This window comes from Gordionus sp. m RMFG-2023, chromosome 3, assembly GCF_954871325.1.
Source record: "Gordionus sp. m RMFG-2023 chromosome 3, tfGorSpeb1-WG-v2, whole genome shotgun sequence".
Lineage (NCBI taxonomy): Eukaryota > Metazoa > Nematomorpha > Gordioida > Chordodea > Parachordodidae > Gordionus > Gordionus sp. m RMFG-2023.
This window is the reverse complement of record NC_088777.1, coordinates 9,919,530-9,940,696: the sequence shown is the minus strand read 5'-3', so window position 1 is coordinate 9,940,696 and position 21,167 is coordinate 9,919,530. Positions and strand designations below refer to the sequence as shown.

General features: G+C 25.2%; 1 protein-coding gene across 1 annotated transcript; it reads right to left on the bottom strand.

The window, feature by feature from the left end:
* Positions 1–320: 320 nt before the first annotated feature.
* Positions 321–12,487, bottom strand: LOC135925755 (GDP-L-fucose synthase-like). The gene is made up of 10 exons (XM_065461222.1): positions 12,400–12,487; positions 12,218–12,326; positions 12,059–12,173; positions 10,842–10,970; positions 10,598–10,671; positions 7,053–7,186; positions 5,022–5,153; positions 4,780–4,859; positions 1,587–1,686; positions 321–488 (listed from the first exon to the last, which is right to left on the bottom strand). The coding sequence occupies exons 1-10, from the start codon at positions 12,416–12,418 to the stop codon at positions 433–435; spliced, it is 948 nt and encodes a 315-aa protein (XP_065317294.1). The 5' UTR covers positions 12,419–12,487; the 3' UTR covers positions 321–432.
* Positions 12,488–21,167: the final 8,680 nt, after the last annotated feature.

The window sequence follows — 21,167 nt, the reverse complement described above, 5'->3', positions numbered from 1 at the left end:
TCTTATAAAACGCATTTGTGTAAATTTTTGTCAATTATAAACTTATCGATCTTTATATTTTAGATTGACTTAATTGTTGAAAAATATGTGAGCAAACAAATTTAATTTTGATATATAGATTCGGGCCGAATTCTATTTAAAATAATCGGGAAATTTGGCCCGATGTAGATCACTAATATAGATGTCGCCACCAAGAAATGAGTGTGAAATAATGACTATCATTGAAATGTTTGAGAATGTAACCTTGACAAAAGCCATATAAAACGCCCCTAAAAAATTCCAATAAATTTATTGATCACTGTAAAGACCTCCCCCTCATTACCAAAATCTTGAACAGTTATATAAATGTTAAATTTGTGATGTGTATATATTCTAATTAATTTATCAGAATCGAATTGTACGAATCACTATGTTTTATCCAATTATTTAATTTCATTTGCGAGCAGTTTCATAATTTTGAACAAACCAATCACACGTGTCTTTGATAGCTATTTTTTTTTTAAAAAAATGAAAAAAAATTAGTATGGAGTATAAATTTAACATGCTTCTATTTAGAGTAATATTTTTTTAAAGGTTTTAAAATTTGAAAAAAGCTTATAATTTAAGGGATCCAATAATTTGAACTTGATTCTCATACTCATTTTAATTTTGGCATATTTGTAAGAATAACAAAGAAACCTGAGATTAAAAATAGGATTTTTTAAAATGGTCATCTAAATAAACTCATTTCATATATTTTCTTCGATTAAACAATTTTTTTAAAAGAGATAATGAAGAATTTAACTATAATTATTTCATAAAACAAAACACTGTTCGATTTCTTATATTTTTGGGTTCTAATGAATAAAATTTTTCGGCTAATTTACCTATCTCATATCACTGGCATCCTAAAAATGGATTAAGATATTTTTTCTAAAATTGGAAGATTTCTTTAGGGAGTATCAATAAAAATATCGAGTAGTTAAAAAAATAACCTAAGAAAAATTTCTAGATAAGCTTCTGATAAAATGATTTGCTAGTTTGTATATAAGCTAGCTAGTGTATGAACTGGCTAAGCTTTTAGCTAAATTACAAAAGGGTAGATATATAACGTTGATCGTTTATATTAATTTGCATAACGTTCAAATTTTAGTTAAACGGCTCGATTTGAGCCGATTTTTAAAAAGGGTTTATTAATATTTTAGTCAGAAAAATATAGCTACGAGATTTCGCTAATAGATGTCCAAACCTTTGTGTCTCCTATGAGCAAAATCTTCAAGCTTGCGTAATATTTTTTAGGATAAAATATTGAGTTCGGCCAATTTTAAAAGGCTCAAATCAAATGGGTCCTATTGGACTTTAAATTTAGTCATTGTTAAGAGGATAGCGATATGACGGCGAACGCTATATATCATTGCCCTATTTTTTAAATACTATAAAGCGCGATTTTCAAGGCGAGTACGGACTGTACTCTTCTTTCTAAGAAAATCTAAAATACGGCACCCTCATCCACAATTAGTTAAATCTTGAGGTTTATCCATGAAAGGTTAATTATAAATAAAATATTTGATCAATTCTAATTTTAAAATTAATGTATTTAAAAAAACCTTTGTCGATAGGAGTGAATTGAAAATCAGGCAGAAGTTTCATCAATTTAAGATTACTTGCCGTTTTTTTGTATTGGCCATCCGATTTGCTGGTATCAAACTGAATAGCGAAAAAATATCACAAATAAATCAAACTTGATATTTAAAAGTTATATAGTTTTTTTTATCATTATTATATAGTAAAGCAATTATTTGTTAGGGAACTTAATGATACCCCACATTTGTCGTACACTACTTTCGTAATTACATCCTGGTAATTTGCACCTACTTTTTTGTCATTATACTTCGGCCAATGTGCAAATTGGTCTTTCCGAATTTGGCAAACTCTGTGTTGTACCTCTATGATACACTTTGGAATTTGTGACAGGTTAAAATCTCTCCGATATAATAGCCATCCATTAGCAAGCATCCTATCAAATATATGAAATGCGGCTCGTCCGCACCTAAATGGCAACATGAAAAAGCATGTCCTCCGAAGGAAATGATGTTCTTCATAAAATACGACTTATGCTGACGATCACATCAGTTATTATAAAAGAAATTACACTAGGAGAAAATCTATGTAAGATGAAACAAAACAACCCCCCCCCAACCTCCCAAAACCTAAAAGGTTAGATTTCACTAGTCGTTACCTTTTACTAGAGTAACAAGTAACGGGAACGTGTTTCTTTTTTTAGTAATGGTAATGCAAAATGTTATTTCAAATATTTTTAAAATATGGAAAAAACATTTTATTGTATCATAAAGTTACTTTTATTTATTTTTAAAATTATATAATTAATTTAAGTCGAATTTTTAATTCACATCAACCCAAATTCCTTCTAATTTTTATGATCTTCACTCAAGATAATTAATATTAAATCAATCAATATGTGTAAATTTTTATTCTTATAAATATTATAATTTTATAATGAATAAGATGCCAATTTTACATTTTTTACAGATGAGCAAAGACTGCCTTGGCTCCAATATGAAATTTTTTTCACACTAATAAAGAAAACTAAGGGTACAAAGTTTACACTTAGTAATTGTAAATTGTGTCTTAACTCAAATATTTTAAGCGAAATGATTGAATAAACAAAGGCATCCTCCAAACTGCACAGCCATTTTTAAGGATAAAATGGGATATATAATTAAACTGGTTATAACAAGATGGAACTCTTTCAATAACTCAGTGAAATTAATATAGTCTTATTGGGGACTGGCCACAAATTTGACAAATCTTTTGATAAATTCAAATTACAGAAATTTTCAGATAATGAAGTCGTTCATAGATGAATATGGCTAAATATATGATTTTATAGGTTATGGAATATGTTCCTAACGGCTCTTTTGATTTTAGAGAGAAAAAAAAATGCATTTGAACACTATTTATTAAAAATCAATTTTAAAATAATACATTGAACGTTAAAAGTAAAACATATATACGTAATTTAAAAATATCATGTAAACTATTTGTAAATATACTTTTTATATTTTAAAAGTGTTTATAGCGATCATTTTTTAGTAACGATATATTATATTTTAATAATATATTATATTTTAATAATATATTATATGTTGTAAATAGGATAACGTGATTTTATATGTTATACAATTTTAGATAATGGATTTACGTTGTATATAAAAAAAGAATATATATTATTTTTTATCAGTTAACATTTGTAAATAAAGAATCGTTTTTAAAATCTTATACTTAAATTAAATACTTTATATTGAGATAAATCCTGACGAATTCCTTCAATTCTAACGTACAAATCAAGCTAATATCCGCAATAAAGATTAATTATTAATTGGGGTAACGGTCATTTGGAAAAATAAAAAAAGTATTGACCAATACCAACAACGTAAATATGAGCTCTGCAGTGTATTTGCGATGATAAGTGAATACAATGAGGGGGTTTTCTGCCCATTCTACGGGAGGGCGCGGGCTTTCAAAAGATTTCAAACATTTAGCGAGTTAAAAAATATTTTAGTAACATTGGGTGAGTGAATTATAAATATTTTTGGTCGAAATAAACTAACTTCTTATTTAAAATCATTTTTTATTTTAAAATATTGCATATATTATATGTTTAATTAAAATAAATAGACAAAACCAACCATTAATTTTTAAATATTGGGCGGGCGGGTTGAGCAAAATTTAGGGCGAGCGAATTTTAAAAAAAAACCACGGGCGAGCAGGCGAGCGGGTTACATTTTTTTTAACAAAGGCGGGGGCACGGGGAAAATCCATCCATTGCAGAACTTTAGCGTGAATTTTGATAAATTTTCTAAAAAAAACCCCTAATTTTACTGCATTAAACAAACAATTTTTTATACTTTTATAAATTTATCGCATTGGGGATGAATTTTAAATAGGACTGTGCCAAATTTTTCTGTGATCCGATCCAATATTTTTCGATATTACTATAAAACCGATCCTAACCGATATTTAAATTTATTTTATTTACCACCTATCTTTCAATCAATATTACAAAAAAAAATAATATTTTCTATTCAAACTAATTTTCTCGAATTATTAAGTTATTTTGTGTTTGATTCTTAAAAAATTAATCATCTCATTTAAAATATGAGAAATATTTATAGCGGAATGTAGTATCAAAAACTTCTATCAAAATTTGAGCCAAAATATTATAAGCCTCGAAATTTGAATAATAGATGTCCAAACCTTTCTCCCAACTGTGAGTAAAATCTCCAAGCTTGAAGAATTTATTTCTAGCTAGAATCTTGAGTTAACAGTCTTTTTAAAATTGGCTAAATCAAAGATCCTTTTCATGTTGCACAGATATAACAAAAAAATACGATTTTTAGTTTCTGTAACATTACAAATAAATAGAATTTTGGTTCCCATTATGAATTTAATTTATTATTATTACAATTATGTATAAAATAAAAGACATTAACTAAATGTAGAATCATAATATAACCAAAAACATTATAAATATCGGATCGGATAAATTATTTTTTAAAGATCGGCTCGATCCGATATCTAATATTAGCACAGTCCTTATCTTAAATATAATTAAATCGAACTTAATTTTATTTTACAAGTCTATATTTAGCTTTAGACAGAAAAATAAAGTATTTAGGTGTATTTATATAGTTGAAGGGTGATTATTTGTACGAGGTAGAAATGAGAGTTCTTACGAATTATCATATTTAAATTATGATATTTAATTATTTTTTTTACAATAATCTTGTTTTGAAAATCCATGGATTTGGTGACCATATTAACTGCATCCTTGATCGAAATTTCATCTTTCGGGGAAACTTAAAATTAATAAAAATGAAGATATTTTACGATAAAACAAATTAATCGTAATTTTTTGCCATTTTCTATCTAAATATAAATAAAGGGACTTCCAAATATTTAAAAATAAGTAAATCCAAAATTAAAATGGGTGAAAACCAGTTTAAAAAAAAACATTTTACCTGACAATATTATAGGCTCAGTTTGTTCGTAGTTAAAGGTGACCCAAATAATGAGTTTTGCCAAATCGAGCGAATATATGAATTGCCTAAGAGGTTCTCCACTTCCCCACACAGTCAATGGTTCACCATTTTCTTATAATCATATTTTTATATTCATATATTTTTAAACATTAACCTAGCATAAGGTACAGTTCTAAAACCTTTGCTTAATAACATGACTCTGGTCCATAAATAAAAATATTATATAATATCGTGTTGTCCCCAATATATTCGGGCTTCGATTTTTTTTGTAAAAAAGTTTCCAACACTTTCTGGATTAGAACTTAAAATGGATTCTAGATCGAAAGATTGCATTTGTTTTTCAATTATCATCGTCAAAGGTTGGATTAACATACGAGTCTTATATAAAATTTTCTTATTAACTTTTAAAATAATCAATATCCGCCTTCTCTTGTCAATGACTAAAAAGTTACTCCTGCAAGAAAAGAATGGGTCTTAAACAAATAATAATTTGGCAGAGGCGCGTAGCCGGCGGCGGAGATATAGGGATAAATCCCCCCCCCCCACCTCCTACTGAGATTTTATTTATTACAAGAAATTTCTCCATTAAACAGTCACTTTACCCCTCATTTAAAGTTAGCGCGAATTTGCGGCAAATTATACAAAATAAGCTGTATTTTTTGTATTCCACATCGCGAATTTGTGCTAACTGTGAAAGAGGGGTTATCTTGAATTCACAGTTAGCACGAATTCGAGGTGAAGCATACCAAAATATGTTATAAATTTTTGTGCGTTTTTATATAGATCGCCGCAAATTGGCGCTAACTGTGAATGCAAGGTTATTTGATGGAATTAGAGAAAATAATAATCAGTTGATACTCTTTAAGTATTCCGATGTATATTATATAATGTTGTAAACCAACGTATTCGTGAACTTCGATTCTTTGAAAAAAAAATGATACGACCTTTTAATTTTTTACGATCGTGTTCGATTTTTACGTTAGTTAAATTTTAGAAAATATTCATATATTTATTCATTTGAAGATAAAATTATTAATTTAATATTAATCCAATTTTTTTTAATAAACAAGGGTTATTTTTTAAATATCTGTTTGTTTCCTTTATCACATTCGAATTTTTTTTAACCAGCGACTATTTCTGTTCTAGTATAGTTTATTAACTTGAATATTATTACTTATAAGATTAACGTAAGCATGGATACTATTATTTCAGCATTTGATTCTGAATTAACATTACCATAGCCCAAATATTATATATAATAGTAACATCATATATTAATATTCAATAAACTAATTCTATCCTTGTAATATATTCATATTCAATAAACTAATTATATCCTTACTAAATGTAAAATGATCCAAAAAGTATTATATCACTTTCAAAATCTTCAAGTTCTAATTTAAAGAAACACTTGATTGTAATATTTATTATTTAATATAACAATAAGGAGCCCGTTAATAACTTATCTTAGATTGTTGTATTTCATAGGCTTATTAATTCATTATAATATATATTTATATAAAATAAAACTAATTAAATAATAAATATAATATATAGATATTAAATAGTTAATATTATAATTTATTTTTAGTGTTATAATTTGAAATTTGTTTTTATATTTTAATAGTTGAACAAAATTTAAAATTTATTTTATAAATAATTAAACTTAATATATGATATATAAAAGTTTTTATATATAAAAAATTAATAAAAATATTTATTAATTTTAAACATGGCTAATATATTATGTTAAAATATATATAGTATTTATTTATATTAAATGTAATTTATAAAAAAATTAAATCAAATTTCTAAATGAACGTGAATGCGTTCATTTTTTGAAGGTGAACGTTGAACGTGAACACGCACGATTTGTAGATGAATGTTCAAGGTGAACGCGTTCAATTACTGCACTAATATTATACAATAACTTAATAATTTTATAATATTAATTAATATATGTCGGAATAATTGAAAAAAATGGGAAGAGAAAATTCAACATTTTTTTACTTTTGGCTAAATAAGTTTTGTGCATCAATCCAGGAATAACGTGACCATTTTGAATATCGAAATTATCGTGAGGTCCAAATACGTTTGTCGGGATGATGGAAGTATAATTTTTTCCGTGCTGCACTTTATAACCCCTTTTAGAAAAGAAAGAAAAAATTGTCATAACTATCATGCCATCTAAATTTAATATCGCAATAATTATGCATTTGAACAACTATTCTAACCTAATTCTACCCGAAAAAAATGTGTTATAGCCCATGCGTTGGTAGAATTGAAATTCATCGCGCATTTAAAATTTTCACATATATTAAATAATTTAAAAAATAAATTAAAGGCACAACAAGTTTATAAATATTTAATATATTTTTTTTTCTCTTTATTTTCAATTAATCTATCTTGCAGTTATAGTAGAACACAAATGTATCTTAATTCGCTTCAATCCCGAGAAGACTCTATAGGAATTGGAAAGTGTATCGTGATAGGTATAGCCATCAAAATTCTTAGCTCTATAAATATATTCGAAAATATCGATTAAAGCTTATTTGAAAAAAATGTGAAAGCTTCTATTGAGCAATAACCCTTCTTCATTTAAGTGAATTCAACTTCCTCCAAAAGTAACAGATAATACATATCCATGACCTCTGAAGGTGTATAGTTATACGAAAATAGCGCAGTATAGCATCATTTACAAAATGTACATAATTTTAAATTATACAACTATGATTATCGTTTAGCCATCGCTTAACCATCACTGAGTTTACTGTAAATGAGGCCTGCGTGCGGCTTTACAATTTTCCAGAAGAAAATTACCTAAAATATCTTTTATGATAAAGGTATAAGGTAAGAACAGAGTGTAAAATAATTTTTTAACGTTTAAAATTTTATTCTCCCAATATATTTATATTATATTATATTTTTATATTATAAACTAGTGCTATATTCGATTCAATATATATAATATAAATACCTTATTTATTGTATAAGTTATGATATAAAATATATTATAGTCTAATTAACTCTAAATTAGGATGGTTCAAAATTAATATTTAAAGCATAATTTATGCATATCTTAATTAATAAATATTTCACCTCTCTAATTATATTATTGTAGAGATTAAAATTTTTAGTAAAAAAAAATTGAAATATTATATTATTTAAGATGTTGAATTAAATAGAAAACAACTTCGATTGAAATACACAAAAACAGGAAATAATGCCCTTTCCCTATTTCTGTTGAATCTCCTGTTTTTAAGAGCCAATTAAAAGTAGCGAAAGGGATTCTGAATAAATTGGGCGAAATAGAAAAAAAAACAATATTGATGCTATCAGAAGTTGACATTGAATTGCATTAACAATATAAACTATAATATAAGCATACCAAACAATAATATGAGTTGTTATTGTTATATTATTGCAAAATAATATTTTGTTATTTTCAATTGATATTTTAATATTTATATATCACAGATTAAGGCGTTATTTTGACATTGTATTTTCTTTCAATTGTGACTTGTTAATTGGACATTTTTCTGATTTTCAATATGTAATTTAATATTTATATATCAATGTTTAAGGCGTTAATTTTATATTGCATTTTGCTCAATTGTGACTTGGTGGAGATTATATTAAATTCATTTTGAGTTTAAAAGTTAATTGTTTAAAAAGAAAATTAAATTCTTATATATATATATAGATGATATTTTTTACATAATAAGATAATAAAATTTCTTGAATAAAAACTTATTTACTTAACATCCAAAATCCAAATACTACTTATATACTTTGCGATTTACCCCGATTGCAACAATTATATTTAAAAAAAATGAAAATTTAAACAAAATAAATTGAAACCAAACTCTTTATTTTAAAAATTCTAATTGATATTTTTGAATCTGCCCTTCAACAAGTCAAAATTATATTGGGGTATCTGCTCCTTTTACAATACGTCAGCCGGCCCTGCATTATTTTATAATAACCAGAGCCAATCATTCTACTTAACGCAGAGATAATGTATACCAATATATATGCGTTAAATAATTAAGGTTTCCTTTTTATATTTAAACTAAAAGTAAAGTATTATATTCAATATTCATGGCGGAATTAAAAGAGCAACTTTTATTTTCTATATGTCGTTGTTAGGACTACAAACCATCCTACGTATCATCTTTTAGCAAAATCAGTTCTGTACATGAATGAATTGATCGTGAGTATATCAAACTCATAATTTAATATAAAATATTTTTATTTTTATCGGCTGAAAAATGACCACTTTTTGCTGAAAAATGACCACTTTTTAGGCACTCTAGCTTCGAATTTATCCTTATCCCATTTGATACTTATTTTTTATTGTCATCATTTTTCATCTCTCATAAAAAATTTTGCTCAAAACTTTGATTTTCGTTAGATCCTTAAAAATTCCACATCTGCACTTTCCGTGTAGTCATTTGAGAGGCTAAGTGCTCGCTGAGGCTGTGCATAACCGATTTCATAGGATCGACCATGATGCAAGATTTTAAACACAGAAATTTGCGTAAACTGAACTTGAATGAGGACACGTGGCAATAAATAAGGAGAACGGAAACATATTTTTGGTTAGCTTGCAAATGTATACCGTTAAAAGGGAAAGTTTATAATAATTGACCAAGGTTCAAACTAACCCATTTAATCATTTATGGTGCGATTTCATTTAAATTTTAGGTGTAGAATATATCCCTACAAATCTCTGATAATTCCCATAAAAATTTAAAAATTAATATAAATTATGAGGATCAAGAGTTCATAGCAAAATTTTGATCAAGATAGGCACTTTGCATGTGCTAGAAGTGAATTCCTACAAAATGAGCTATTCCAAAATTGTAAATCACGTAGGTTATAAATGTTTCAAGTTTCAAAATTTAGATAAAAACCTGGACCTATAGAGAATGGATTGAATTTGTTAAAACACTGTGGCAATTATTTAAATAAAATATATATTATAAAAGTTGTTATTTCAATAATTCTGCTAATTTCTATTAAAATTTTAGACTTTGTTTTTTATTATATAAGTTTAATAAAGTAATTTTTTAAATGAGCTTACTTAGACTCAAACCAAAAATTACAGATTTTCCAACAAAATCATAAAACCCCTTATCGAATTTCAAAAAATTTCGTTATTAAAATTTTTGTTTATCGTTAATTTTTTGAAATATATTTAATAAATTTAAAAATAAATGTCATATAATATAGAAATCTAATTTAGTTTTAAGCTTAAGTGATTTTTTTATATTAAATGTTTTTCTATAGTATATAGGTAATGTTGTTAAAAGGCTCGTTTTGAGCCGATTTTTAAAAACCGATAACTCAATATTTAGGCCAAAAAAATATTGCCAAAGGCTCGAGATTTCGCTAATAGCTAAAATATTGAGTTAGCAGTTATAAAAATAGGCTCAAATCGAGCCGTTTAACAACAATAAGTATATGGCTAAAAGTTGTCATTTGTAAAAAAAATAAAATAATTGAATAAATTTTAATAAATATGGTAAATTTTGGTAAATTATATAGCAAACTGATTTAGGACGTCGATCATTCGTTTAGCATATGCATATCCAAAGTTAGAAACATGAGGAGGTCCATTATGAATCTTTATACATTGTATGTATTTTTAAAATATAGCAATTACATTATTAATTGAAATAAAATGGGAATGTTTTTTTCATTAAATAAATTAGGCTTTTAAATTGGTATAGAAGATATGAAATATCAAATTAAAAGGTTAAGAAAAGGTAAAAATGAGATTGAAAGAATCTGTACCATAGTTTCGTCAATGGGATAGCTTGTTTTATCTGGGAATATGCAAGTTGATAAACAAGATACAACTTTTTGGACATTGTTTTGGAATGAAAAATTTAGGACATTATCATTTATGGCCATATTTTCTCTCTATTATTAGCCATAAAAATTCAAAATAAATATATTTAATAAATTGAGTAACATAGAGCAATATATCATATTAATTCACTTAGAGTATTATTTTTCCGATTCTTATAATATATTTCTAGTAAAATATTATTCAAATTAATTATTCCAAAATCATAATTTAAGGTTAAAAGCAATTCTATTTTTCTCTGCTTCAAATTAATGAAATTATGTATATTGCCAGGAAGAGGGCACAAAATGACAGATATTTATATAATTTACTATATTAAATTACAAGAGGAACAGGAAATAAGGGAATTATCATTGATCAGTCAAATTGAAAGTGTGGTGCTTCTAACTCACTCTTATAACTAATGAGGAATTTGGGCTAGGCCATGCCTAAATATATAAAACTCAGGGTTGGCCAAAAAATAATTTTAAGTGACTCTTACAGGTCTCTGATAAATATATAATTTAATCTGAAGTTAATAAATAATTTGATCTCAAGCAACAAATTTAATTAACTAATTAAGCACCTTCAATAAATCATATATATTTTATATTTCAACTCAAAATATTGACACCCAACATGATGATCTTTTATATTATGTATTTTTATTTAAAAAAGGTGAAATTTATTAAGCAAAATCATTTATAAAATATAATAAATATTAGAGAACTGTAATAGGTCTATTTTGCATAAATCTGACTAATAATAAATTTTTTGTCAAACCAATTGAATATGAGTATCGTTTTTTATATAATCTGGTTCTAATTCAAAATTTTTATTTTAGAAATATTTCTGAGTCTTGTCTTAATTTTTTAAATAACTATTATAGGTATAATATTTTAATGAAAGAAGCAAAATACTAGGCACTACAAGAAAGAAGTATTTGGTATTATATAAAAATGCTCCAAAAACATTAGAAAAACAAAATAATTAAAAATTCAGTTGAGGTCAAACTCCAGCCCTAAATATTTTAAAATCAAGGAATACATAGTTATTAAAATTATTTTAGTGAATATAAGTTTCATAATCACTTATATAAATTAAAAATAAATATAATTAGTATGTGGCCAATTATAAAAAAATCAAATAAACTTGTGATTACAAAGAAATCCAAATTATATCTTAAATTTGAAAAAAGGCCTCCAACACGTGCTGCTAAATGGATTACATGACTTGGTTTATGTTTATCAAATATAGCCTTTGCCTGAACAGGATCTCTATGTTTGCAATTAACACAGGCAAATATAAATATTTAAAAAACTTTAAATCACCATCTTTTGAGCTGATAAATACCCATTCATATTTGGCTTTTAATTTTTCATCATTTTCCACAACCATTTGAATAGCATGGCCAACCATGCCAAAGCTACCTGTATAATTAAATGTTAAATTAATTTCATATAATCTTAAGGGGATAAATATATAGGATAAAAAATTTTTAACCTGTGACTAAAATTTTCATATTATTTCAAAATAAATATACACATGAAAAAATGTTCAATGACAAATAACATAACAAATGGCTAATCAGATGTTTTTAAATTGTAGAATTAAAATTGTTGAATTGTGTATTTGATGAATACCCTCACTTTTATTAATTTTTTTTTAATTTAAAGATGGGAACTTTTATTTTGATAATATTGATATTGGTATAATTTTTTTAAAAAAATGATATTGATTATAAATGAGGCTTGATAAAAACAAAAGTTCATTTACCAAAAAAAAGCAATAAAAAAGTTCATTTACAAATAAAAAAAATTTACCGATTGCATGACGTCACGAAGGACATAGTGAGGACATCGGAATATAATATAGATATCTCCCGAATCTTCCGCGGTAATATTTTTAACATTGGCTCATGTTTAGAAGAAATAAAGTTAGTTTAAAAAATTTTAATGAACTTTTAAATTTTTTACCTTTTATTAGTCAAACGTGTTAAAAGGATGGCCTTATTTTTAGATTTTTTAATTTAAACTGATATATAGTTTTAAAAAAAAAATTATTTTATAGTCACAATAAAGGAAGCAATTACAAAGCATCTATCGAAATCGATGAGAAAATTTATAAAACTCCTTGAGAATTTATATGAAAGTTTAGAATAAAACCTTCAATAATATTTATCATAATAAGTTCCTTATCCAATAAAAATGAGAGAAAATAAAATTAAACCAATAATATGTAGGAAAACCAATGAAAATGAATAAATATTGATTAAAAATAAATTTTGGTAGTCAAGAATGGTTAGAATCACTCCCTAGTTATTTTAAAGTAAAAGTTTTAGTAGACTTTGAATATCATTCGCCATTTTATTGTTAGCAAAAAACTAACACAGTTCAATTCAATCTATAATACTTATATCCTTATACTTTAAGTCCTATTCAAAAATTTTTTTTTAAATAATAGATATGATTATGAGGATAATGAATTATTAGGGGTTAGTAGTCATGATAATCACAATGTATCTCTTATAAGCTTAAAATTATAATGACTATTTTTCCTTTTTATATATATAATGTCCTAAATGGTTTTAATCAAAGGTGTCACTAGCCTATACAATCTCAGGGTCTAGAAATTATTTTAGTATTATTTTCAAAATAACTTTCTCGTTTTTAAACTTATATTATCAAAATTACATTTGATATAAAAAAAAATTAATTTCAAGACCCTTCAAATTTTGCATGGGGCTCGACCTCTCCGCAGCCCCCTTCCTATTGACGCTACTGGCTATAATATTTATAGAAAGGAACTGAATAAAATATTTGTTTACATATATATAACAATAGATTAGGACCTTTGGAGGATAATTCTATGTATATATACTATATCGTTATAATATATAAGGATTTAAATATTGCAGTAAACGTTAGATATATGAGGCGGGGCGAAATTTTGTTTACTATAAATATAAGACAGTTTATTATTTAACTTTTAAGTAATATATTTGGCATATATCGATTAATATTCTACTTTACCTCTTATTATAATACTTTTTTATAGACAATTATTTAAGTTTTAAGATATTATAAAATAATAAAAAATAGATTTTATGAATAATAGATGGGGGGGGGGATAAAATACAAAATATATAAATAATATATAATTCACAAAATTACGATATGATCCTATTATAAATTCGCAATAGAGATATCAAATAGAATTTATAAAATCATTATAGAATAGCTATAAAAAAATAAACTTGAAAGCCTTTATCGACATTTAAAAAAATTAGATATTGATAATAATTAATAATATGGCGTAAAAAAATTTATACAAAGATATTTAAAAGGTCTGGGATGACTTTTTGAAAAAAACGGGCCGTGCAAGTTTACGGGCTTGATTTTTTATTATATTTTAGCAACTATTTATTTTCAAAATTTTGATGAGACAAACAAGAGCTCTTAGTGCTCAACACAGCTTTGTGCTAAACACACGTTCAATTGGCGCAGAGGATAGGAGAGTTGTATTATATTTAATATTCAGGAAATTTGTTAAAAATATTTAAAGAATTATCTTTATTTTGGAAAATGCTTAATAGATCATCTTCACAAGGATTTCATTCATTTCCTAATCAAATTTTTTTAAAAATATTCTGGTATGTGTTGGATAAAGGAATTACGCCTGCCTTTTCCTTTTCAAGATCTTTTCTCAAACTGGAAATAAGTTCTAGCATTCTTCCTTTGTTGACCTCTAATTTTACACAGGGCCAATCCAATTTAAATAGAGGGTGAATTATTGTTGATAATATATATTCAAATTTAATGTGTTTGAATTTATTGAAAATAAAAGATAATCAAAATATAAATTGTAAGCAATATTTTTACTGTTTACCTTTTATCTATGCTATCCAGAATTGAATTAATAAGCGCCTTACAAAACTTGAAATCATTTATTTAATTGTTAATAATAAATATCATGGGGAGTGAGATATCCCAAATGCATTTTTTCTTCGCTCTCTAAAATTGAAAAAGTTGTAGTAATCGGTTCCATAACCGATGGGGCGTCGCTAGCCTTTACAATATCGGGGGGGGGGGGCAACTAAAAAAAAATATGGGGGGCATCGCCCTCTACACCCCCCAATTGGCTGGGTTTTATATAAATATATTATACTTTTTAAAAATTTGTTAACTCTGAACAATTATTCTGAATTTCATATTTTGTCATTTATTGTATTATGCATACAAAATAAACTGGCATATAAATAATAAATAATACAAGATATTTCTAAAATAATATTTTTTAATACAAAATCTATTTATTACAGTATAAAGTATTTTCGATTGCTGATATAAAAAAAATTTGCGTCTAAAGAATTACAAGTGATAAAAAAATTAATTAATTCATACATATGCCTCTATTGATAATGATTTTAAAAAACCATATAATGCAATAATATAATTCTTAGCAACTTACATTGACAAAAGGTTATCAAACTAATATAACTCTTTGTTACCATATTTTTTATAGAATAAACTAATAAGGAAAATTTTATAGGCCTATGCCAAATCAAAAATTTTTGAAGAAGAGAGTATAAACGACCAATCCAAATCATAAAACTATATGGTGGTTAGAGCTTCCTTTTAGATTACATGATGGAAGCTATAAGTAATCGAGAAAATTATAGTGAGTTACTAAATTTCTAAAAAATTATCTTCCATTTTAAATGATATATAAACGACTACACATTAACTAAAATATGCAATCATATGCTCTCAGCCGTTGTTGTAATAATCTTATATTACATAGCAACACAAATAATAGATACGGTTAATTTGCAGTAATAGCCATGACACTCACGATGTAAACTTATATCAGAATTTAATATGTTGGATAAAATAATAAAATATAAACACTAAAAATCTTTGGAAGATATAATTATGCAAATAAATTGAAGCTTGGAGTTATTTAACAGCAATGCCATATTAGAAATGAAACATTTTCTAACTATAAAATAAGGACCAGAATGGTATGATGAAAAATTAAGATTTTATATATTGTCGCACCACCTGTATATTATATCTTAAAATAATAGTAGTTTGTAATAATATCAAAAATATACTTGTATTAAAATTTTAACTCAAAACTGTTTTTCGAAAAAGAAAAAAAATAGTTTTCCTAAAAACACGTAAAAAAAGAGAAGAAAAGATATAATTTATTATATCTATTGCATGATGAATAATAAAATGTTTAATTTTTAAAATTATTATATAACTAAATAGATGGAGTTAAATACTTGAATGCAAATTGTTACCATATTTATTATCAAAACCATTTATTAGTAAGATTTATTATAATATTAACTGTAATATATTATATAACTGTCAAATACGTCTATGAAAGTGACATTTTATCTAATATTATATAACCAATTGTGTATAATAGAGGATTATAAACTATATCTCTATTTATTTACTCTTTATAAAGAAATCTCTTAAACTTATTTGAACCTTGAAAATATTTTTAGGAATAGGTAGATAATTAAATTTAAAGATAAATATACAGTTGATTAGTCATCTTGAACTCGGCTATTTACAATATTAAATTTGTTAATTTTCAAATAATATGATTATATTTATTTAATTAACGTAATATTATAATTTAAAAAATACAAGTCAATTAAACTTCTGTTAAAGCTAAATTAATACTTAGTGAGTTATTGATATTATATTTTTAATACAGAATTCGATTGCAAGTTGAAGTGAAAATATAATTTATATGTATTAATCTAATCTAATAATTATATTAGTATTCATTTAATGAAAATTTAAATAGTCTTATTAATTTCTAAATAATAAAATTAAATCTATATATTACTTAATGGAATTATAAAAGAAATAATTCGAGAGGCTATCAAAAAAATTTATTTTTAGTTCAAAGGGATATTAAGGAGTCAGTAAAAAAATTTTTTTGCTTCAGAACGCTATTCAAATTTTTCAGGGGGCTCGAGCCCCTGCGCTCCCCTCCCCCCATAACGACGCCACTGATATATACATATCATATTTATTAATTAAGAACCATAAAATATTCAATCTAAATAATATTCAATCGTGAAAAACTTGTCGTTATCTGAAAATCACTATAATTCAGATTTGTCAAAAGATTCATCAAATTTTTGGCAATTCTCCTTAATTAAACTATCTATTACACGGATTTATAAAAAGAGTTTCATCTTGTAATAAACATTTTAATCAGATATCTTCCCATGTTTTCTTTAAAAATGGCTGCTACCACAATAGCTTACACTTCAAAAATGTAATTTTTGATATGGTTTTAAAATCGACATATGATATTTAAAGTGGGTGCTCTATAGAAATGATTCTTAGGTTAGTATACAATACTAACATTAGTATTTTGATTTTCAAATAGATCAAATAATGGCAGAGGAATATTTTATCATCCGATTCCTCTCCATGTTTATATACTCTAATACATTTTTATAAATATATTATAATTTTTTTACCTGGAAGCTTTTATATAATTTCTTGCATTGTCTGTAATGCATTTGGCAACTTTATTTCGTATATAATATATGCTAAAAAATTTAAAGATTATTCGCTAGATAATCAAATAATTGAAGGCCAAAGATAATTTTTCATTTACTTATCTTTTTCAGAATTAACATTTAAAAAGGAATCAGAGAAAATATCTAGGTTCAGTTCTCTACATAGTTTAATTCCAATATATATTGAAAAATACATATCTATTTAATTGAAATCATTTTTTATTCTTTGAATTTATTAACAATTTGATGTTAAACCAATAGCAATACCATTCTCAAAACATGCCTAAATAATAAAAAATCTTAAATCATTATTGACACAAATTATGCTCAATCAGGAGTGCATCATCTTCGTTTCTTAGTTAAAAAAATATTAACTATGAAATTAATCTTAGAAAACCCATAATATATTCCTAGCTTCCACTCCTATCAAATTATGACGATCTTCCTTCTTTTCCTTCCTATCCTGTAATCTAAAAATGAACCATTTGACAAATAAGAACTTGAAATATATTTAAAACTTAAAATTTTTTTAAATAAAATGTTCCTCCTTCAGAAGCCAACATCAAATGTTTTATCATACCATTTATATGGGAAAGAGGAAGACGTGGAAAGGGAAAAATACTTTTTATAAAGTGTTCAGAAGAACATTGTATAATATATAGTTCTACATTTTTTAAGATATAGCTAATATAAAAGACTAAAATTGAAAAAAAAACAGTTTTAATAGGTTATGGAAATTTTTTTTTTTACAAAAATGGTGTTTTAATCTCCCAACTTTTATTGATGATATCGATGTAATTTTCGAGTTAATTGAACTTGTGAAATAATAAATTAATTTTAATATCTATAATTAATAGTTATTAGAAAAATCTCAAAATAAGTAACACGATAATTTACAGTCACTATAATATCTTCGCGATATGTTTCGCAATATTGTCTTGGTGATAATGAATTTGCTATAATCCAATCGTAATAAATGGTACCATGGAACCATATTTAGGTATGGTTTCACATGTAGGGAGATTACTACATAATGTCAATACGAGTTGAGTTCTAAAAATTCGCTTATAATTTAACATTATGCGATTGCTTTTAAGCGAGGTTAATATTTTTATAAAAATAATTTAACAATATTTACAATCAATTACTAATTCTTTTTATTAGTGTTGTTAAATGGCATGATTTTTTAAAAATGGCTATCTCAATACTTTAGCCAGAAAAATTTTACCTAAACCTTGTGATTTCGTTTCTAAACCTTTGTGACCTATGAGCAAAATCTCAAGACGTGTAATATTTTTCGATAAAATATTTAGTTAGGCGCTTCGCTTTTAAAAATAATTCGAATCGAGCCGTTTAAAATGCTTTTTCAAAAACCATAAATTAATAAATTTTACTATTAAAAAAGTTCAAAATATCTAAAAACATTTTGTTCGAAGAGATTTATATACCGGAATACTTTGAAATGAATTGTCTTAAAGTAGAGGAAAAATGAATTGATTTTTTTCGTAATAACAATAAATGTCCAAGCTTAAAAAACACTACAAACATGTATTTTCCTTAAAGATCCGTATCAGGGTTAAATATCATTAGGTCCGGCCAAAAAATTTTTGTTTTAGCCTGAACCAAAATTATTTTCAAAAATGAGGCTCACCTAAAACCAAAGTAAATTCGGACTCGGGGGGGGGGCGATGGTTGATCGGACCTTGCAGGTAATTAATTTAGCACAACCCACTCAAATGCCTTATTAGAACTTAATTTAACCTGATAAGGACTGCCTGGAGAAAGAAGAAATAGGTTTGCACTGAAAACATTTGAACCCAAACTATAAAATATTAATATATGCCACCAATTTTATAAATTTCTCAATAATGAAAATAATTTTTTAATTCAAGATTTAAAATAAAATATTATTATAAATAAAAACTACTTATTAATCATATATAACATTATTTATACTGTTAAAATTATCTATTTTTTTAATTAGAAAATAAAGATAAAATTAATATATCTTAATAGATTACTAAATAAAGATCTTATTTATAAAACTTCGCCTAGCTTTTCTGTAAGAAAAATTTCCGCAATTTAATAAAAAATTTGGGCAAATTTCGGTCCAAAGCATAGCGTCTTTAGGATGCACCAGTTCTAAAAATTATAGACAGATAAAATGAATGATGGAATTTCACTATAGAATTTATAAGAAAATCAAATTATCCTGATTTTATTGTTTGAATTAAAATTTTCAATAAAATTCTTTACAAATAAGAAAACAATTGATTTTTAATGATTTTAGAAAATTTTTGAAATAGATTTTTCTCAAAGAGCTCAAAGTTTTGGACATCTAGCAAAAAATAGAGGCTTAAAATATTGCAGCTTTTCTAAAAATCGTCTCAAATAGTGATTTTGAATTACTAGTCCTAGATATTACACATAATTGTAATCAAATTTGAGACCAAAGTTATGTTTGACCATGATATTATTATCAGACAATATTTAGAATTTATAAATAATTATTTTATATTGTAATGTATTGTGAAGTAAATACAATAATTTTATTGTTTTTTCTAGACAAAAATATAATAACAATAAAAGCATCTGTATACTATCATTAATCCATATGCCACATCATAGGTGTATGGTCAATCCTCTAAGAAATTGGTATCCCACTAAGTCCTCAGTTTGATCCTGGGTGGAAACATAATTTTTTCATTGGAAAAACTCAAAACAACAAGAATAACTTTATGTATTACAAAATTTTTAAATAAACTTAATATAATCTTTGTACTATGCTAAATAAACTAAACTGACTTCGTTAAAAAGATTAATATAATTTTTATAACGTTTATAATTTTTATAACGTTAAAAAGATTAATATAATTTTTATAACGTTATAAAATTAATATTATTTTTACTAAATTAAGAAATACTATTATTTTTACTACATTAAAAAAGTACTTTTTACTACGTTAAAATTACTATTATTTTTACTACGTTAAAATAAATATACATGAGGGAAGCAAATTTAATATTGCTTATTTTTTTTAATAAATAAAGAGAAAATCATGTTATGGTATTGTGCAATTTAACCATTAAAAAATAAGCATTGGGGAAGCAAATAAAAAAATAATTATTTTTTTAATAAATAAAAGAGAAACAATTTTTTTTATTTAATATTTTTTTCCTTACTTTTTTAAATAATAAATTTTCGTTTTTAAAATCCTTAATAATTTAATAATTGTAGTATTATTGAAAATTTATTAACATTATCATTTAGCTCAAGAATTGATGCGAAAAAATTGATTATTGAAAAGGAAGACCAAAACCAATTTTACAAATCTTAAAAAAAGAAATCAAAACTTGCATCCGTAATTATTCTATCGATAAATATGAATTGACTGGATGTGAATTTTCTAATTCTCTATATTGTTGGTCATGTCTATTATTCCCAAAGGAAAAATATGTTTGGAATGATAAAGGATTTTCGGATATGAATAATTTTCAAAGGCAGTTAAACGGCAAAGAATCAATCTCTCATTTGCAGTCGATGATTCAATTAAAAATATTTGGGTAAAATCGTATTGAAAATATGATAGATTCGATGCGCAATATCAATCGAACAGCATAATTCTAAAGTCAAATCAAATAGATAAATATTGAAAATATTCTTGGAATTCAGGAGCTCGTATTCCGTGGTGAGGATGAATCTTCTAATTCA